The 21,947-nt window shown below is 41.1% G+C and overlaps 1 protein-coding gene across 1 annotated transcript in view; it reads left to right on the top strand.

Moving 5' to 3' along the window:
- sec24b (SEC24 homolog B, COPII coat complex component) overlaps window positions 1-11,734 on the top strand; it is a 29,374-nt gene extending 17,640 nt beyond the window's left edge. Inside the window, exons 13-24 of the mRNA XM_085416983.1 lie at window positions 49-104; window positions 222-428; window positions 1,344-1,467; window positions 2,264-2,422; window positions 2,507-2,680; window positions 2,775-2,885; window positions 4,255-4,430; window positions 5,190-5,327; window positions 6,194-6,298; window positions 7,193-7,285; window positions 7,912-8,015; window positions 11,027-11,734. Of these exons, the coding sequence (XP_085273109.1) occupies window positions 49-104; window positions 222-428; window positions 1,344-1,467; window positions 2,264-2,422; window positions 2,507-2,680; window positions 2,775-2,885; window positions 4,255-4,430; window positions 5,190-5,327; window positions 6,194-6,298; window positions 7,193-7,285; window positions 7,912-8,015; window positions 11,027-11,141 (1,562 nt within the window). The 3' untranslated portion in view covers window positions 11,142-11,734. The remainder of the gene's footprint in view (window positions 1-48; window positions 105-221; window positions 429-1,343; window positions 1,468-2,263; window positions 2,423-2,506; window positions 2,681-2,774; window positions 2,886-4,254; window positions 4,431-5,189; window positions 5,328-6,193; window positions 6,299-7,192; window positions 7,286-7,911; window positions 8,016-11,026) is intronic.
- Window positions 11,735-21,947: the final 10,213 nt, after the last annotated feature.

The raw sequence follows: 21,947 nt of genomic DNA, 5'->3' as shown, positions 1-21,947 counted from the left end.
ATGTGTCATCTATAGCCGCATTAATAGTCTTTCCTGCTTTCTTTGCAGATGTCTTCATACCATCTCATGACAGCTTGATGGTGAATCTAAAGGAGAGCAACGAGGTAGAGCGTGCTGCTTTGTTCCCTTGCATCTCTTCTGTCATGTTCGTGCCTGCTTCATGATGTTTCTGAAACGGTTTTCTTTTTAATTTTCTCATGTATTGTTTCTCCATCCTCCAGCTGGTGAAGGACTTGCTGAAGTCACTGCCGGCGCTGTTCAGCCAGAGCAGAGAGACCCACAGCGCCCTCGGTCCTGCCTTACAGGCCGCTTTCAAGCTCATGTCACCCACCGGAGGCCGCATCACGGTGTTCCAGACTCAGCTGCCGACGCTGGGAGCCGGGAAGCTGCAGTCGAGAGAAGACCCCAATCAGCGTTCGAGCTCAAAGGTAATTATATTTTCTTTTATTTGTGATTATAATGAGAAAAACAACTATCCAGAGAAAGTGGGAGCAAGAGCAGATGCAGGATTTTATCATATCTTCCTTATTTGGAGTTAAACAGCATCCTTTTTCTTATTTCTGTCTTTATTTGGATGTTAACAGTGAAAAGTTTGGACACAGCAAGCCGTCGAATGTTTAATGAACAGATTGTTTTAGTGTAAAGTGGGCTGCTGTGCTTCATCTGTAACAGCTAATAATCACCACCCTGAACTGCCAGATCCTTATTTTATTATATATTTATTTTATTTATTTAGATATTTATTGATAAGTAAGACATAAATAAAAACATCCTTATTTCCTACCTCTGTGCGGTATGTTCATGGTGTTTGTTTTTCATGCGTATTTTTTGAATTTGTCTCATGATCATGAAGTTGGAGTGCCTGCGGGTGCCCTGTTTTAATTTTTATATTTTTCACATCAAATGGGAGTTTTAAATCATGGCTGCATTGTGACTTGTGAAGCTTAAATTGAACCATATGACAGATGAAGTACAGCCAAAGATTAGTACTTTGTGTCCTGGCATTTTCACAGCTGAGTTGTATTTATACTTTCCTGCAACAGCTCACTTTTCTTACCTGTCCCAACGTTGTCTCACATTTCATCTCAGATTAAACACCACTGTTATTGTCATCCCAGGATTGTGATTTATTCAAGTTTAGCATCTTCTTTTTTAATTCTGAATAAACTGCCAACAAGTCATGATAAGAGTTTCCAAAAAGAAAATGACAAATAACAGATGTGCTTGTTTGCTCGGGGGAAAAAGATATTATATTGTCTTTTTTTGCTGTCAGGAAGGTCCCCATTCCCTCAGTCCTGTGATCAAAATGAGGAGTTGCTGGTAATAACTCTCATATCTTTCAGGGAGCCCACCACCTCGGTCCTGCCACTGACTTCTACAAGAAACTTGCACTGGATTGCTCAGGACAACAGATAGGAGTGGATCTCTTCCTCCTCAGCTCCCAGTACGCCGACCTCGCCTCATTAGGTGAGAGCATGATTGAGTCAGCTGTTGGCATCTTTCATGTTGTCCATGTATCCAAAGTGTCAACATTTTTGCTTATGTTATGAATGCTAATGAGCAAATCGGCTCCCAGTATTCTTTATATTCTATATTTCTTTTATTCTATTTTTTTTTTTAATAATATATTTCCTTTTTTGTGCAGATTTGCAAACGTAGACTTTAAATCAGATCGCTTTAAAATAACCCTGTAGGAGCATTTTGTGGTTTGGTTTCTGAGTGTGTACTGCTGCTGCACTCAGGTTCTTCAGCTTATCATCATCAGAGCTTGTTGTTTTGCTGTTGCTGTAGTAGTAGTAGCAGCTAACATGTGATTCAGGAGACTGGAAATAATTTGCCTCGAAGAAAATGTCCTGCAGAAGCTCAGGCCTCGGCTCAAGTGATAACATCCAGAAAGTGTGTTACCAGTGTTATCAACCTTGTTTTATCTGTTAAACCACACACCAGGTCATCTGTTGACACGGATACCAAATCTCCTAACAGCTTATTTCTGGCTAATAAAGGAGAAACCTATTCTAAACTGCTTTCTCGCCATCATCGACCTATTTGCTTTCTTCATCTTTATGTCATATTTAATATTATATTATCTGTGTTTTGAATTATTTAATCTTTAATTCAGTCCAGTGTGGGATTAAGGCATTATTTACAAATCACACACATCATAATGATGTATTTGAACTCTTCTTCCCAGTCTTCACAGACTGAAGATAATCACATGTAATTCTCTTAATGTCGATCCTCTCATGTTTTTCTTATTTCTCAGCATGTATCTCCAGGTATTCAGCAGGCAGCGTCTTTTACTATCCCTCCTTTCATTACATCCACAACCCGGCCCAGCTGGAAAAGTTCCAGAGAGACCTCGAGCGCTACCTCACCAGGAAGATCGGCTTTGAGGCGGTCATGAGAATAAGATGCACTAAAGGTAATCAGATTAGATGCAGCTTCATGCACGTTTTAATGTTTCTGTGTCAAACACAAGTTTTGTCCCTGCCTTTTTCCTCTTCAGGTTTATCCATCCACACGTTTCACGGTAACTTCTTTGTGCGCTCCACTGACCTGCTGTCCCTGGCCAATGTGAACCCAGACTCTGCCTTCGCTGTCCAGATGTCAGTCGAAGACTCTCTGGCAGACTCGTCTCTGGCCTGCTTCCAGGCTGCTCTGCTCTACACGTCGAGTAAAGGTATACACAAGAATGACTCATTTTCATGGTAACACATTTAGGTTGAAATTCTTTAAAGATCTTGAAAACGGGACTGTTATTAATTCATCTGTAGGAAAGAGACGTATCAGGGTCCACACTCTGTGTCTGCCGGTGGTCAGTCAGCTGAGTGATGTGTATGCCGGTGCTGACGTCCAAGCCATCACTTGTCTGTTAGCCAACATGGGTAAGTGTTTAGCTTAAATCCTTGGCTTTCACGCCTTTTCATGTGCAGTACTTTTAACCTAAGACTTTTTACACATTTATGACAGTTGGCCTCTAGCCTCCCCGTGGTTGACACAAATCCAATAACATGTTAAAAATATTAGAGTGATAAAGTGATATTGTCAGTGTTTTTTTTCCAGAAAAGTTGGCAGAAAAAAATGCATCAAAATGTATCGAATAAGTTTCCATAGGGTTTCATAAAACACGCAGTCAGTTGGAATTAAATACCAACCCTGGGTGGAAATGTAGCGATACCTGTGTGGTGGTATATAACCCACAGAGAGCTTTTTGTAAGCCAGGTCTTTCCTGTTTCAAGAGTCACATTCGTATACATTTGCATTTTATATTAATGATTAAAAGGTTTTATTCAGTCTGTGCAGAGTGGCTTTATGGGTCATGTTGACCACCGCTGTTTCCCTAGAGGTTGTGCATTGGAGCTGAAGAGTGCAAAGTTTGCCTGTCCCACAGACACACAATGTCCACATAAATATGAAAATGTTTGCAATAGGGCTGTGCGATATGACCAAAATCTCATATCCCAATATGAGACATTTCTCATCCCGATAACGAGATATCTCGCAAAATTTTTACGTTTTCGAACTCGGGCAACTCGACTTGTGTGAAATGTTTTCAGCTTGGCGTCGTGTACCTGGAGTTGAGTGTTTTGACCCATGCATAAAACTATGTATTTTTAGATAGAAGTTGCAACAGCCGCCATTTTCTTTGAGTATTTATTACACAGCGTGCTGCGGGGAAAAGCCTGTTCTAACGTTTGAGTCTAAGGTTTATTTTGTGCACCTGTCGGCTCCGTTTTGCTTCTCATCTGCAAACTCTCTCCACACTCTTTCACGTGGTTATTGTGTAGGTGGTAGAAGAGGTTTGTTGTGTTTGAGTCTGTGGTGGGGACTGGTTTGCGCCATAATTTGCATGGTACAATTTTCTAGTCCGTGTCAGACTTTCCTTAACCAAACCATGTCCATGCTACAGAGGTAGAACCTCGTTTAGGAATAAGGTCCTGGATTTGTTTTGACTGGTCCTTCTGTTTGGAGCTACCTGGTTCTGCCTCATCTTCACTGGCAATGCTGGTATTCTCTGTGCCACAATGAAAAACAGCGTAGTTTGCGCCACCACGAAACAAACGATAGCAAATAATTTGAAACGATGTTTTCATTTTGTCATGTGATATATTTCATCATATCGCACAGCCCTAGTTTGTAAACATGTCTCATCAGGACGTACTCTGGGCTTTTGTTAACTTAACTTTGTGTTCAGAACTGATTAAAATGCTGTCTTGGAGGTAAACTAGTCTTCATTTGGTCTTTTCAATCCAGCCATCGATCGATCGATATCATCCAGCCTGTCGGACGCCCGGGACGCACTGGTGAATGCGGTGGTGGACTTGGGGAGCGCCTACAAGAGCAACGTCTCCAACCTTCAGCAGTCTGGACTTGTCCTCCCTGCAGCCATGCATCTCTTCCCCCTCTACATCCTTGCTCTACTTAAACAGGTGCGGCTGCCTGACTGTCATCGGCACATGAACACACACGCGTCACACAGCATGACATACACTAAAAAGAAGGAGAAGAAAAGGCTGTGAATGTGTGTTTAAGCATGCAGCCCTCCACTTTTCCCTGTTAGCAGACTTCTTCTGGAAAGTTTTTATTTTTTAAATTCACTTTGAGGTAAAAGGAGAGAGTTTTGTTTTACTGACTAAACCTGCAAAACGTTATTACGCATTTTAAGATGTAGTTGAGTACAAACCCTAAAAACAAAACACCCTGTGACCAAATGTTACACAGTAGAAAAGTGTGAGCTCACAGTCACAATGCCTGGGTTAAAGACTATTAATCCACCCGGCATGTGTGCATTCATACATCCAGGGTGTGTCCATGTTCAGAAGCACATACACACCCTGTTTCTGAGACAAATCCTCCCTGTAGGTGTTTGTGGGACTCTAACAGTGTGTTCCTTTGATGAATCAGAGAATAAACTTCGGAAACATCACTGTTTAATTGAAAGAAGCACATTATGGCCTATTATTCCTGGTGATTAAAGGTTAAACTGTTACCACAATGTTTTTGTCTGAACTTGTTGCAGTTTAATTCTCCATTTTTAGCAAAAGGATTTGTTTTACTCTGCAAATGGGGCTAAAGCTTTACTCTGCATTTTTAATTTTTATAGATCTTTGAACTTATTCTTATTCTTGACGTAATAAATCAGAGAAATCAAATCCAACACTGCTGATGTGATGTGTGTTTGCTTTCAGAAAGCCCTGCGGACGGGCACCAGCACGAGGCTGGACGAGCGGGTCTTTGCCATGTGCGAATTCAAGACTCAGCCGCTGCAGCAGCTGATGCGAATGGTTCATCCTGACCTCTACCGACTGGACAACATCTCTGACCAGGTGGGATGCAGATGGCTTTTCTCATAACTCAGTGCACTAAAGAATAGTAGAGAGAGGGAAAAACAAAATGACTACTATTTAACCCATTAACATAACATCGTTAACATATATATCTCTGTATGCAGTGCAACTTTATTATTAAACCTGTGCTTAATGGCTTGACTCACTCTTTTAGGTTGTTTTTTATACCTGGCGAAGTGGTTAAATGTAACAGTGAGCTGATAAGATATTTTAGATAACTTAGATGTCTTGCCTAAAAACACTGGAATCCCAGCATCTGGTAAGGTGTCACATCAAAGCCTTAATCCTGAACATTATGATGACTAAGAGCAAAGCCAGTCTGCTTTTTTTCTCTGGAAATTCACAGAAAGTTTGGTGAAAATTGGTTTGGGATCATTGGGATTGCTTTTGCTAGTTAAAACAGATGACTTGAAATGTTTATGAGGAAACTGTGTTTTTAAGCTTGTGGTATCTTTTAGAACAACAAGGATTTAACTCAATGACAGAAATGTCATAATAAACGTGATTAAAACTTTTATTTTAGTGTTTATTTTTTAGTTTGCATTATATGCATCAGCTTTTTTTTCACTGAACGTTTCTTTTAAAGTTGTATTTAAAAATGTGAAAATAGTCTCACGTGTAACATTTACTTTTAAACACTTGTAATAACAAGAATTATGAAGATTATATTATAGTGGAGACATATTTTAAATGAGGTAATATCAGACTTTAATGTTTGTATGCTCTCTGTTTGAAGCTTTGGGAGCTTTACCTGTGACACTATGTAATTATTATGTATATGTTGTCTGCACATGTATATAGTAAAGCTGTTTTTATACTCTGCTCACAAGTTGTCTGACCTGCAGGGGGCGCTTCATCTGAACGATACCGTAGTCCCTCAGCCTCATCTGCTCCACCTGTCTGCTGAGAGGCTGAGCAGAGATGGAGCTTTCCTCATGGACTGTGGCAACGTAAGCTCCGAGAAGTCTTTATTTCACCTCGTTTATATTTTTCACGTCTCTGTCTTCTCACCATCTAGTCCTTTAATAAAATGCAATAAACCTTAGGTCATAATTTAGAGCAAATCAAAGAGAAGTTGTCTTTGCCTGAAATAATATGTGATGGCTTGAGGACTGGAGTTGGGATTTATCGTCTCATTATTTGCCTCGGAGTAACATCAGCAGCAGCACTGGAGCCCAGTTTTCATTAAGTTTAATGTCACATAATTTAATTTAAAGGGATTTTCCACTGGAGCAAATTAAATACAGAAAGAAACCGAAACACTCCAATCTTCAGACTATCACTGGAAAGTATCAGTAATAAATGGAGGGTAGTTAGATGTTTGAAGTTTAAACTTGGTACCAAATCTAATTTCTGAGTGAACTTCTCACTAGTGCAATGGTGTATTTGGTGGCAATAAAGATTTTTTTTAAAAAGGTGGGAGGGTTTTAATATTACAAAAAACAAACAAACAAGGCAAAACATAAAGCCACACATTTATTGAAAATAAAAAAACTTACAAGAAAAAACTCAAAGTTAAGAGAAAGAATTATAAATTTCTAATCTATGAGGAAAAAACATTTATGAGAAAAACAGTCAAATTTATGGGAGGATGCATACGAAGGGGGGAATTGATAAGAAATAGAAATTTATGGGAAAAACCCTAGAAAAAACTAAAAGAGAAAATTATTGTTATAATTGTTTTGTTATTATTTTTTCTTCCTCACTGTCATAGTTTAGAGTGGTGATATTAATAACATTGGCCCTGCTGGCTCTTTAGTTATGGCAGATTAAGACGCACACATGTCAGAGTGTGTAGAAAGTATACTGTGCGGTAATGCTCCTCTTCTCTTCTGCCTGTCCAGGTGTTTTATCTGTGGATTGGCAAATGCTGCAACGAAATGTTCATCCGAGATGTTTTGGGCTGCCCGAACTACGCTTCAATTCCCCCCAACATGGTCAGTAAGACTCATTTGAGTAGAAGTACACATGCAAACAGTTCAAAGAGACAATTAATCTTTTGAAGTACAATGAAGCTTTTATTTTCCCTCTACATCCAGCACATCAGGACGTTACAGAGAAGTGTGATTAGGGAAATGTCTGTACTGACACACACACACGCGTGTGTGCGCCGCCCAGTCGCTGGCTGAATGATGCAATGCGACATTTTGTTTCCCCTGAAAATGACTCACAGTTGAGCTCCACAGTGAAGGAGCTGTGTTTCTGTTCACTTAGTTAGAAAAAAACAACTTGTCCAGCAGAACAGACTTGCTGATGTAGCTTTTCTGCTTTTTTAACAAACTGTGCAGCCACCTAGAAAGTTCTGTCATTACCACGCCGAGGGCGTGATGGCAACACCCAGAGCAAACGGCGAGTCAGCACTTGTTTATGCTTATTTTATCTTTCTAGCAAGGGGTCAGTGCCTCATAGATCCACCTACAAGCCCACACTCCCCACCACAGGCATGTTCCCGTTAACCACATTGTATGGCTGGGGTTGACTGTGTGAATCTGCGCTATCTGAAACACTCCACTAACAACAGCGTTGTTGTTTTGTTTCCCCTCTTGTCCTCTTTGGTTCCTAGAGTCACATTCCGGAGCTGGAGACTCCTCTCTCTGAGAGGGTGCGAGCTTTCCTCGACTGGCTCCACGACAACCGAGCGTTCAGCTCCACGATACATGTCGTCAAGTAAGCACTGCCGCACATCTGGACTCATATCTGACTGTTTGCAAACACACTGGAAACTGTGCTTCTTCTTCAGGGCAGTCACAGATATACATAGACAGCTTGTTTTGTTCTTTTTTTTTTAATTGCGTGAAATGGATCTCACATATTGCTTTAATACAAAATCTGAGGTCACTGAAGGAAAAAGTGTTGAGTTGCTCTGTCGCCAAAGACGGAACTGCAGAAAACTGAGGTTTGAAGTGTAAAGCAGGGATTGTGCTCTGTTGGGAACACAGAGAGTTGCTGACCCCAAGCGAGCAGTCATTTGTGTTTTACTTGTTTAAAGTCGCCTCAGGGCCTCACATGTCATAAAAGATTGCAGGCACACAGCCTATCGTGGCATCAACCACTGGTTTTGGACTCATTTTGAAGGTTCAGCATTAGTGTTTTGGCCACCGCCATGTTAGCCTGAACCTGTGTTTTTAAACTGTACACAAAGACACCTGGTAATGAGTGCGAACTAACAGACTGACGAAATCCTAAAACTTCACTTAAACTGGAGCACAGGCTCTGTGGATGCTGTGTCAGGACAGCTGCACAGTGAGCCGTTACTACTGGACACTGAGCTGGCTTATTACTGACAGAAAAAAGTAGGCAATAATTTTTGGAAGTAATAAACTTCAAATTAAAAAGAATCATCTCTCATTCCTGTGAACCTCCGGGTTCAGCGTTAAGTTTAATGTTCCAGTCATGTGATAGGTGCCTTTTTATATCTATCGGCTACTTGGCCAAATTAAATCTGGTATTCTGTTGAGGCTCATGAGGAAATAAAGCAAATAAAGAACATTACGATTGTCTGATACTGCACATCCTCTCCGAGTTCGCCCTTCTGCTTCGTCACCTCCCTGGAATCTCGTAACTCCAGATAGTGAGCTGCTCTGATTGGCATTGAACAGAAACTAGGTGTGGACAGTTTCATATAGCAGAGATCGGCACGAGGTTGACGGAAAAGTATTTCCGAAGTGTAAACACAAAGACAAAGTGAGCATTGAGGTCACAGATTGACAGCGGCGGTAAAGTCATCCGCAGGGAACGCATTGTTTCGGTTTCCTCTCTCTCCTCCTCTTGGTGGTACGGCATTGTTGCTTAGCCACATGTTTACATGACATGTTAGTAAAAATGCACTGAGTGGTATTTGAACAGATGTTTGCGTGATGACAGGACTTAATGATCTGAAATGACAGGAACTACGAGAGAGATTTGACAAAAGAATTAAAAACGGCTCTTAAAGTGGTTTCAAGTTCTCTGTGACTTCGAACCTCTCAGTTGTTGATGTGTTTGTTTGTTTTTTTAATGATATTAAAAGTGCAAGAACTTTAAAGAGTGGCTAAAATATTCAAGGAAGCAATGTTCGAATATTTGAAAAAGCGGATGGGCACCTGACAGAGAAGCCAATGGACGTGTAGTTAAAGGGATCTATTCTCTTCATTTCCACCTCAGTGTTTGGACTTGATCTCTGCTAGAGTAGCTCTGCATGAGTCATAGTTCACAATAATCCACCCTTCTTCATGAAATGATGGCTTGCAGTTCTATCAGATTGTACTTCAACATTTCAGAAGTGTCCCAGAAGCAGCTCTCAACTCGACATCATTCAGAATGATGTGGACAGGAAGTCGGACACTAGAATGGCATAAAAAATACGTCACTTTTCAGATTAAAAGCCTTAAGAATTAACACCATGTTTCTGAAAGACTCCTGGTGTTATTTGATGCTCCGTGAAGGAAGGGACAAAGCATTTAAAGCCTTCATCTCATGGACATGCACCCAGTTTATTCCCAGGGGGACACAAGCTGTTTAAGGTTTTCTCCCTTTAAGCCAGTTTTTTTCTGACTGGCCAGAGCTTTGCCTGAGGTGACTGTGTTAGCCAATCCTGCTCTCTGTGAGATCATACAGAGCAAAGAGTAGAAGAAAACAGCTTTTAGGGTCGTTTGCAACCTGAACTTTTGGCTCAGAGAGATTACTACAGCATAAAAAGTACATTTAAAGCATCGACCCCTGTATTTCTGCGTATATGTACAAGTATGTCCTGGTTTGACTGAGCTCATGTTCTGCTCCGTCTGAGCCTTGTTGATGGTGTTTCCCCCTTTTTTGGTCCAGACATCAAAGCTGTGTGCCTGTTACTGCCAGAGCGCTTACGTGGCAGAATGACATTTACACGTAAGACCGTCATCTCTGTTTTTTTTAGACACACTGTAGGTATCAGTTAAACAATGAAGAGGTGCGCAATGAGCTGTTTATAAGCATAGCAACAAAGGGGCAAAAGAGGCAGACGGCTAAGCAGCAGAGAGCTACATCTTTATTGTTTATGCGGGACTTTCTAAAGCCTGTTAAATGTCAAATAAATAAAAATATCACACCACATTATCTCCAGAGCTCAAGGCGGCTCCTTAATAGCTCTTGTTTTGTCACTTTTATAACATTTCATTCTGGCAAATCTCAGTTTTGGGGTTTTTTTTGCATTGGGAATATATTTCTCAAAGTAAAGCCAAGGTCTGACTACAAGCAGTTGCGAGCTCTGAGAGAGAAACCAGACGTCAGATCAGACGTTCAGTTTCTGCTCTTGTAAGTCGGGTTAGAGAAGCCAGCAACGTCTCGCCCAGCCTGGGAACTCGTCCTTCATGGATGTCTTTTTGAAATTAAAGACAGACATTTAAAAAAAAAAAAAAAAAAAGAAGAAGATGAAAAAAACAGGCAGGGAGGGCTTTGGCTCTGACTGCTGAATAGGTGGTCCTGAGGAGGTGGCTCCGCAGACTCTTAGAGAAAAACTCTCATGCTGGGGATTTGTACGAACAGCTGTCAGTTCAGAGTCAGTGAGGTAGAAGATGCAGGAGAGTGTTGTGTTTAAGAGCTGACATGTCAGCAATGCTTCAAGTTATGTGGAATAGATTCCAACACTTCTTAGACTTACAGAGCATTAAAATGTACAAACCAGTTTCTTCTTTCCCTTTAATGCATTTTTTCCTTCTTTCCCGCAGAGATGATGCCTCTGCTAAAGCCACTTTGTTCCAGCACCTGGTGGAGGACCGGTCAGAGTGGGCTTCTTCCTATCATGAATTCCTGCAGCACATTCAGCAGCAAGTGTCCAAGTAGACTCCCATCACGCTGAGAAAAACTTTGACCACTAGATTCCTTAAACAAGAGCGTGAAAGGACTTGTAACCTGATAGAGTGAAAGCTAGTGTTAGCCAGCAATGGACACCCATCGCTGCGTCAGACCAGTTTTAGCGAGGCGAGTTTCCTCCCCTTCTTTTAAACGGTCTCATTCAAATCAAAGCTTGTTGGTCACCTGCGATTAGACCAGCAGAAGGGGAGGGAAGAGGTAGTTTTAGAAAAGAATAACGAGTTACCGAAAAGAATGAATGAACGAATGAAATTGCTAAAAAACAAACATCCTGCAGCGGCTCTTGCCGCCTCTTTAACCACTGTCAAACATTTTAACCTTCTCGTAAATCCATCGCTCCCGAGAGGAGGAGGAGAAAGTTGAGCCAAGAAGATGCCACTTCAACATCTTTTATTTCAGTTTGTTTTGTGAGCCTAAAATGTAGCTTGTGCTTTTTCTTTCTTTTTCTTTCCTTTTTTTTTTTTTTAAATTTCCCGATACATTCCCTTCCCTTTGTTTCATTTCAAGACTGTTTTGAAAACACTGGAGAACAGAAACAAAAATCGGGCATGTGCTTTGAACGGCGACACGCATGCCGCCTTTTTGTCCGCTGCTAGTCTGCTGATGAGCGACGGCTGCCGGGAACGTGATGGGACACCAGTCGGATGTTTAACCCTCCCGTCGGCTCCGTCTTCTCTGCTCCGCTTTATGAACTCCCGAGTTGTTGAGATCGCTCTCCATAAACTTTCCCCCACCCGCCGGCAGTCTTCTCTTCATTTGTTTTATCTTTTTTTCTCCAGGCGCTAACTAAGTTGCTACCCACTTTGTAACTACTGAAAGAATCTTTTATGTGTGATTATTTATGAACCAGCTTATTAAATAAAGACAAAAACAGAACTCTGCTTGTTTCGTGTGACGTGATTATTGATATTACCCCATCAGCCCAATGACTAAGCACTCGGTTTCTTCAAAAAGGGGATCCTTCAACATGAATTTCATTTAAGGGAAAAGGAAGAAGTCACCCAGTGACCTGATCTTGAAATGACACAAGGAGATGACCTTGAATAAGGAAGTGGCCTAATTCAAATTGGTCACTGTTTTAAAATTTAGATTTATTTTCTTGGCAGAGTTGCAAAGCCTTTTTGGACAGCATCTCATATCATTCCAGACTGGTTGTGCTGGTGTTGCCACAGCTTTCATCTAATTTTCTCAAGAAGTTGGGTGAAGTAACCCAGACCTTGTGGTCAAATGGAAATATTACAGCAGGGTTAGCCACAGAATTAGCCAGGTGAAGACTCCAATCTGGACCCCATAAATGTTGGACTTTATGTTTTCATAAGTTTTACAACTTTTGCTTTTTTTTTTTTTTTTTTTTTTTTTTTTTTCTTAAATGACATCAGAAACAGCAGTATGCAACATTACGTGATGGCAGAGCTTCAGTTCATCCTTTGTCATTTTTTTTTTTTTTTTTTTTTTTTTAATAAATAGGACAGGGGGAATGAATGAGAGAAAGAGGGGGAGAGAAAGAAAGAAAACCAAAGGGGAGAAGAGACGGTGAGAAGGGGGGGGAAGAGAGAGAAAAAAAAAAAAGAACTCCTGGGTCACCTGTATGGAGAAAAAAAAACAAACAAACAAAAAAAACAAACAGAGGAGACAGCAAACAACAAAGAGCAACATAATAATAGAGAAAACAAAGCACCATCACAATAAACTAGCTAGTCATAGATATCAATATTTACTAAATAATAAACGATATTGTGCAGCACGCAAGATAGACAGCGCACAGTGTGCTTTGAGGCAGCAGCCAAGAAAGCTTTAGTCCGCGTCTGTGAATACCCATGTGTGCATACCTGTGTGGATCAGCATGCTTGCATTCCAAAGGTTTCTCCATGTAATGATCTGCTAGGGAGTGTGGGGGGGCCACAGCCCCGTCCTCCAGGGTGTGAAGCGGGTATGGAGGAGATCAAAACTCCAGACATCCAGAGGCCCCCAGAACACAAGAGACCATGGAAGACCAACAGAGGGGCAGCCGCGCCACTGTTCCAGTAAGAGCTGAGGAGAGTCCCAGATGAGGGCTCGCCCAGCAGCCGCGGAGCAGAAGTCAGGGGGAGTTGCAGTGACGCGCCCGTGAGCTCCGCCGGCCCCCAGCTGTGCCTGAGTGACCGAGCCCCAGGCCGAGAGGCCGGGGGCACCCCACCTCCAAAGGGGCCCGAGCGAGCCCCAGGCCCCAGGCCCCGACAAGCGGCCGCCAAGGAGTGAGCCGGTGTGTACCCGGACGCCCACCCCCAGACACAAAGAACCACCAACACACCGACACCTGAGGGAGTCCGCCACCGGCAGGGGAAGTGGTGGTGGGTGGAGATAGGCCTCCAAACCTTGGAGGGCCTGAGGTGTCCCCAGAGAGGTGGCGTCTGATACCCAACCTGACATATAGACACAGACATACAGGCACACACAGACACAAACATCCATTCCCCCCCTCATGCTCTCATATGCACTCACTCCACACTCAACCAACGTGGAGACAGACATAAAGAGAGTTTTACAACTTTTGCTAATGATAAAGACTTCCCGGGCTTTTCAAAACAGGTAATTCTTTTTTTTTTACTTTTTTCTTTTAAATACTAAACTAGCCTAAAAGTGGAATAAAATAAAAGCTTTCTGAGATTTTATAATTGTTGCAAAGTCTGTGAAATTAGTTACCAGACCTAATTTTACACATTAATTTACTCACACTGAAGGATTTCTTTCATTTACTCTAGCAGCATGTCTTAATCATTTATAAATACTGCGATGTGCTTTTCTCACATTAAGATGTCTCGGTTAAACGTCTTCACACTGACAGGAAGTGGAATATCTTATGCTCAAAGCAGGCTGTATAATGTAAAGCGAGTTTAACCGTCCTTTGTGAATGCAGAGGAAATAATGTTGTCCCATAAATCGTGTGAAGAACTTAGATTTGTGTTCACTGTTATGTTTTTCACCAGAGGCTCTTATTAAAGTGATCTAAATGAAGCAACACAGTAAACACATATTTAACCAAACTGGGGTGAAATAAGATGCACCTTTTATTTCTGGGGTGAAGCTGAAGTGATTCGGAAACAAAGGAAGTAATATTTTGTCGTAGGTATCTAAAAAAAAAAAAAAAAAAAAAATGAGAGTGATAGTTATTTTCTTATGTGAACAAAATGGCCTCAATGGCCACAGACTGTTCTTTTTAGTTAATCACTTTGTGCTCGTCATGAAACGGATGATTGGTTTCAGGATCAGTGTGTTCTTGAGGCACGCTTGGTTTAGGCTGATGTGATATTTCTGAGGAAAAACTTCAGCAGGTAACCAGATAAAAGCTTTGCTTCTATGTTTTTGCTCTTACTGCATCTTCAACTTTTGAGTGTGTTAGATTTAAGCAGCAATGTTTTTGTAGGAAAAGTTATGAAAGGATTTCCTTCAGGACATTTGAACTTGTGGTTTACAGTCAATGTTTACTGTATGTGTCCAAGCTTGTATTTTAAAACAGTGTTGTTTGGAGGCAGGTTTTTGTATTTACTGATTTTACTCTTTTGCTACAAACACCGAGCAGCAGGGCATTTCCTCTCGTGTAAACATAAAATTGAATCATCTCTAAAAAAGAAAGCAAAAAACAGCAAGCTCTTAATACGTTTAGAGGCTATTTGTGGAAGTTTGGGGTTGACTTTGGCGTTGTCTTTCCTTTCTCACCATTCCCAACAGGATACAAATTTCCGTTTTGTGCTCTGATATAGAAACAGCCTGTGCTACAAATCCGCTTACGCTCGACTGTGTTTGCTTCCAAGTCTGTGTGATGGACATTTTAATCATTTTAATTTTGATTTCCTATAAGCTTTATTTGCAGCATCCTTCATCAAAATGCCCAGAGTGCCTAACACAGTGTAACTTTAGTTTTTATCTCTTCTCTGCATCATGCCGTGGACTCTGTTTCCTGAAACGCTGGGTGCAAAACAACAAATAAAATCAGAGAGGTGAAAAATGTGATTGCCTTTTAAATATCTGCTCAACAACGTGTTTATTTAAGAAAGAACAAGAAGATGGGTGCAAATTTATCAAAGTGTAACACTCTGTTGCAACATGAAAAACAGAGTGTTTCCCCATTCTTACTTGATGATTTCACCTGCTTCGCCGTTCCGGGCGTCCTCTCTTGGGTTTCCTCTTTGATTATGCTCCAGGTTTTTCTGGTAGGTGACGAGTCTGGAATGAAGACTGATCAGTTTAGTTCTAGATGTTCCTTTACTTTGAAGTCATGCTGTTGGAACAAGCGCACGATGCATTTTTGGCTTTGTCTTCCTGAAATAAGTAAGAAGCTGTCTGTTTGCCCAAAGCTTGTATACAACATTCAGTCTCCTTTACAGATGTGCAACCATCCAATCACAGATTGAGCATCTGTGATTTCTAGTTTTCTACTGTGTGAGTGGTTCAAGGAAGGTCGTAGAGTTTCTTGGTCTGAGTTTTGGCTCATGTGTCCAGAAACTTATCTGGAATTTCATGATCCTTTCTCTCTAATAAATCAGAATTCCGATCACACATCCAGGGTGTCGATCCTCATCTATGTGCACTTTAAGTAAACAAAAAACAGATTTTAGCTTCAGAGTGGGAGTAAAATTCATTTTTCTGCAGTTTTGAACAGAGATTTAATGTGTTTTTGAACCCTGAAAATTTCATGTGAATAGGTCTTGGACTAATAAACTAATGCTGAAGAAGAGCATTAATTTCACACCTCTGTACTCTTGAAACATAATTTTAATTATATAAATGTGAAATATTGCATTGCTTCATTAAATGTACAAAGTTATTATACATGAAGGACGTCATGCAAACAGCTGGCACTCAGTATTTCTAAATTTGACCATTTTCAGTCTTTTTGTATTTTCAGCACCAGGGTTGAAATTGGAGTAAATCCCATGAGATGTTAAAAACCTGCATTTAAATCAAGACTACGCCTGAATGGGCAAACACTGCTTTCCTTGTGCTGTTATTCTCCCGAGCTGGAAAATATCAAATCAGTTTTCACTTGTTTTTTTAGCCTCGTCAGTCCATTAAACACAGCCCCTGTGTGAGAATTTGTTTTCCGTAAGTGAGGTGCTTTTAGACGGAGCTGTGAAATGCTGGCAGCAAACACACAAACAGCCCGTGAACTATTCTCAAACAGATCTGGCTCCCATATGGTCTGACTGCTGCTGTTCTCATGGAAAACTGGACCCGGGAAATCTCAAATATTTTAAGACCAGAAGAAGTTGAAAAAGTTGTCTTAAGTGGCCTCACATTTTTGTTTTTGACTTTTAAAAACATAGTTCAGTCTAAGATATGAGAAAGCTTGTTGGGAAGAAGAAAAAAAGGCCACACCCGGCTGGAAAGGGGCGTTGGAAAGTCATGTAGAGCACTTCAAAGCAGCCGTATTTTATATAGGTTTTTTAATCAGTCTAAAAGCAGTTTGATTTGTGATGCCAGATGTTTGCTGTTTTGCGCCATGAACATTCAGAACTAGAGGTTTTTAAACCAGTCAACAACACAAACTGGTCCGTTTGGTGGCTGGGGGGGGAAAAAAGAGCCAAACAACAAGTGACTGCTGTTCTGATGCCTATATTTAAACTCCAGCTTTGACTGGTCCACCCTTTCACACGCCCACCTCCAAGTGTCCAACCCCACTCCCCTCTAAACCCTGCTTCAGCTCCATCCCACCTTTTTTACAACAGACCCTCTTTGATATATTCAAAACCATGAAGTCACAGTTTCCCCTCACAGCTGTACCTTTACTTTTGCTACAGTAGTTATTATCAGAAATGACACGTAGGGAGGTTAAAAAGCAATGACAGAATAATCCCTAACAATAATACGTTCTTTAAAAAAAAACAGGGTAAATGGACTGTTTCTTATATATGGCTTCTCTATTCTACCTGAGCACACAAAGCACATTAAACTACTCCCCTCATTCACTTTTATCTATGCTTTCTCTACATAAGTGCTTTCTGTGTAACCTTAACAGACATTCATACTCTGATCGATGCCTCAGAGAGCAACTTGGGTCTAGTATCTTGCTCAAGGATGTTCGACTTGCAGACTGGAGCAGACAGGAATTGAGCCACTAACCTTTCGATTAGTAGATGACCTGCTCTACCTCCTGAGCTACAGCCACTCTGATATCTTCAATGGTCACTTCATTAGCAACATCTTTCTGCTACTGGTTTGGTCCCCCTCCCCCACCCCCCCTTTTGCCTTCAGCGCTGCCTCAGTTCTTCATTGCAGAGATTTAACAACTTGCTGGAAACATTTCTCTGATTTTTGGACCATATTGACACGACAGCGTCTCAGACTTGCTGCACATCAATGATGGGAATCTCCCCATTTCACCAGATCTCGAAGGTGTTGAACTGAGATCTGTTGATTGTTGAGGTTGTTTGAGTACAGTGAACTCACTGTCACATTAAGGAAACATGAGGTGATTTGAGCTTTGTGACATGGATTATTCTGCTGGAAGCAGCGATCAACAGATGGGTACACTCTGATCATAAAGGGATGGAGATGGTCGGCAACATTACTCAGGTAATGCACGTTTAAACGATCCTCGGCGGTACTAAGTAGCCCAAAGTGTGCTGCCACAGCATTACACCACTGCCACCCTGAACTGTTAAGGTGGGATAAATACACCCTTTCATGTTTTTATGCCAATTCTGATATATCCCATGGTTGGCTTGAAACACTTATTAAAGATTTTAGGATCTCAAATCTGTGTTAAAGATTTTTCAAGGCCCAAAGATGACCTGTTTAAGGCTCACTGTCAGAGAGAAAGTCTAACCCGCTTTAACAGACTGTATTCATTTTCTCTTCAGTCGTTGTGCATGTGGTTCAAGTTGAGGATCCGTCTAAGGAGGAATGCTCATCATAATAAACTCAGCTGAACTCCTTTTTCTTCCCCCTGACAGCTAAGAAGCCTGACAGATAGCCTGCAGAGGGCTGGCACGGTGGTGTGTCAAGCTCCCGGAAAGCTGAGCAAACAGTGAGTGTTTGTGAGTCCCAAAGCGGCGTGGCCATAAAAAGACGCGTTGAAAGCCGAAAATATTGATGATGCTTTTACAGACAGGTGTAATGATAGCAGGCTTTTGTTGGTGGTTATTGGTAATATCCTCTGGCCTTCAACTGTGAAAAATGAACTCTTCTAAATAAATCGTTGGAAAATCAAACAGATCTGCCTCAAAAAGACTCAAAGTGCAGGCATATTTGAGCAAACCTCTGTTCTTAGCAGGAGACTGAAAACAAGGCATTTGAGGTCCTTATCAGGCCTTACACTCCAATGTTTTCCCTCACAGACTACAAAAAGAACTTTTCTCTCTATTTTGACTCCTGAATGAGTCTATCTGAACTATATCCGGTACCACAATACCCCATTGTTTGCTTACAGGACAACCACAGAAACTGCTTTTGAGTGAAGCCAAGACTGCACCCCCACAGAAAAGTCCCAGAGACTGCTGAGCCGCATATCACGGGCAGATAACCTCAGAGAACACCAGACCGGAGCTGCGCATGTGTCTGACTATCTCGTTTTGATTTCAAAGGGGGGAAAGGAAGACGTGAAGGAAGGCAGGCGGTGGTGCTAATCGTCTAACGGCTGGCTCAAACCCAAACTTAATACAAAAAACTCCCCCAGAAAACAGCTGTCGTAACAGATCATAATGTTGAAAGGAGGTATTGCTGGCACTTTTATTAAAGGTCCAGTGTTGTAAAGTGAAAGTGATGATATCCTGCTGCAGCCGCTGACTCACAATCAGCGTAATTAACAGTCATTAATTTATGAGCACACAGATGTTCTTTCTCTCTCTCACTGTTTTTTAAGGCAGCTCAGTAGGGCAGTGGTTACCAATGTTGTTATCCACCAGCCAGCAGGGGACTTCATATGTTCTCCCAATGCTTGCGTGCATTTTCACTGGAAACTCTGTGAGTTTAGGCTGGATGAGTCTAAACTGGCCGTAGGTGTGAATAACTGTCTGTCTCTGTTCCTTTCAGCACTGAGCAAATCTTCTGTTCCCAGAGGATTTGCACTTCCAAAACAGCCAAAATGAACAAAAAACCAGTTTAAAAGCTTTGAGTACAGTTGAGCTCTTCAATACTCAACCATAGAAAGTGGCAGTTCTTCAGTCTGCTCCTTTGGACTGTTGTATTTGGCCAAGGAAACCGGTTGGGTTTCAAACTCAACCCCTTCCCTAGAGTATTTACTTACTGAGGGCCCCCAGTGTTTGATGTAGAACATAAAAATCCACCCAGTTATGTAAGAAGCGCTTCTCTTATTCTGCCTGAAGTCCAGCTCCTCAAAGCCTTTTCCTTCCTCGGTAATGGTTGGATCTCCATTCTGCCTCAGGAAGTTGTTTCCTGCTGTCATGTCTTGGCTTCCCTTTCTGGCAGTTTGAAATGTCTTTAGCACTTCCTCTACAATGGCCCTGCACCAAACCAAAAATATCCTGATAGAAATCTCTCTGTCGCCGTCCATGTGCCTGTATGACTTCAACTTGATGCTCAACTTGGGACATGCTTCAGCAATCAAGTGCTAAAAATGTATCCACAACTTCTGTTGGAAACCAGCTCAGATAGGGAAGCAGGATCCACACAAAAACTAAAAGCTATGCGCTGAAAAAATAATCCATTTTATAAAGCCATGCTCACATCTGCAAGCAATGTTCCCTTAATAAATCACAGCTCACATGGAAATGTGAATCAGACTTTTATCCTTTATCCTGCTTTTGACATGCTCCCATTCAGCCATAAGTGGTCAATGCAAAGCAGCTAATGAGGGTTAATGCACAGACACGAGCTTGCTGATGGCTTTCATATGCACGGGTCACAATTTCTCTTATCAGTGTAGTTTATATAGATTCCAACTTTTGTATCAGAAGAGTTTCACCCTTCTTTTAGGCACTTGTTTTGGTTACAAACCTGTATTTAATTTAAGATTCAATTTAATATAATGTTGAAACTGGAAAATTCTGCTTTGTCTGGAAAAACATGAGTTAATTTTTGCAAATATGTTTATAGATGCCCTTCCTGTTGTCCCTACTGGGGACTGGCACTAGGCTTTTGACACCCTGAAGAAGAAGAAAGTAAAACTGCAAAAGAAATGGTTATTTCAGTCGTGGAAATCACTGTATGTGCTCAACAAAACTTACAGCACAGCTTGTTGCTACAAAACACAAATTGCAAGTTAAAATTCTCCATAGATTGCAAAATTCGATGGGATTACTACTTTCTCTGGGCCTAAGCTTTTTAAAGATAAGCTGGGTACTATATCCTCTGAGCTTTAAAGAAGAGGGACCATCCTGCTTGTTATCAGGCACTAATTCTAAAAAACATGTCCAGATTTTTTTTTAGCATGATGATCTCTTTCAGGGAAGGCCTTGTTAATCTTAGCAGGTTGATGCCGAATCACAGCTTTCCTCTTACCCAGGCCTGAAACCAGCCGCTAAAACATTTGGAGTGTTACTTTTGAAAAATGAAAAAGGAGGCCCTGAACTGTTAAACTGCTGAAATATTATGTTAAGCAACAATGGTAAACCATATCTCTTTCAACACAGAAACTGGTCTTCTCAGTTCCCTGAAGTTAGCAGAGAGCTGTTGAAAGAATAAGTGATGCAACACAGTGGCAAACGTGCCCGTGTTGCAACTTTTTATTTTTAAACATGTCCAATGGCATGAGATTCAAAACCAGCAATTTACATTCAAAAAGGTTTTTTAAAATGTGCTACTTTTAATTGAATTTAGGCTTTAGATGACTTGCAAGTAATCGCATTTTGTCTTTAATGACTATTTTAACAATCATGTTATGTTATTGATATTTGCTCTGTTGTGTCCTGAACCATCACACTGCATGTATGTCAGTGTTTTGTCAGTTGGGGTTAATGGTCTTCATAAATATTTGCTCCTCAGATAAATGTTTGTATCCCAAACTGTGCAATTTCCTGAAAATCATCAGTCAAGCCCCGTGTATCTAATGATCCATCGTCGGCACACGTGCCATGTTTCCGCCCCTCGCAGGTCAGCGTGAATTAGATTCTTTATTCCCAGATGTTTCTGTTTGATGAGGGAGCGAATGGGTGGGAGCTCAGACTTATGTAAGGGCCACGTGGCCTTACATACAAACGCTGTCTTCCAAGCATCCGTAATAACTCGCAGCCTCCCTTTAATGAAAACAACGCAGCGTGAATTACGAGGGCCAAAAGGTGAGGCTGGGACACGACATGACTGCTTAGAATACTGGCGAATCGGTTTCCCTGTTTCTCACAGGGTCCGAAGATTGATCCACGGCACATATCTGATTCTCTGTGGATTAACTGTCTTAAGATGAGGTTCCGTTTCTAAGTGTTTGTCCCTTTCCCCTTTCTTCACAGTGAACTAAACATCCTCCTTGTTGCTTAAAATTGACAGGGAAGCGAATTTAAAGTGTAAACAGTGCTACTATATGTACCCTGTTTCAGTATTCAATGAAAGAATCCATAGTTTAGATCTTCATTCAAATGTGGTTCCACAATAAAAACATTTGTTACATTTGTTGCATCTAATTAACCAGTGGTATCCACCAGTGTTAACCATATCATGATTTCAACACATTCATAAGTTTGACACTATGTGCACTTATATGATCTTAATTTCCTCCAGTCGTAATTCAATTAACACAAAGGTAATCCTTTCTTTATTGCACAGCATTTATAAAAGGTTCTATTTTTTTAAAGGTTTCATTTTCAGAATTCATCAGTATAGTCAGCATAATATATTTTTGCTGCC

The sequence above is a fragment of the Rhamphochromis longiceps genome, linkage group LG2, assembly GCF_057381845.1.
Source record: "Rhamphochromis longiceps isolate RC_006_pf linkage group LG2, R_longiceps_female_GT1.1, whole genome shotgun sequence".
Classification (NCBI taxonomy): domain Eukaryota; kingdom Metazoa; phylum Chordata; class Actinopteri; order Cichliformes; family Cichlidae; genus Rhamphochromis; species Rhamphochromis longiceps.
Note: the sequence above shows the minus strand (reverse complement) of the source record. Positions and strands in the feature narration are given on the sequence as shown.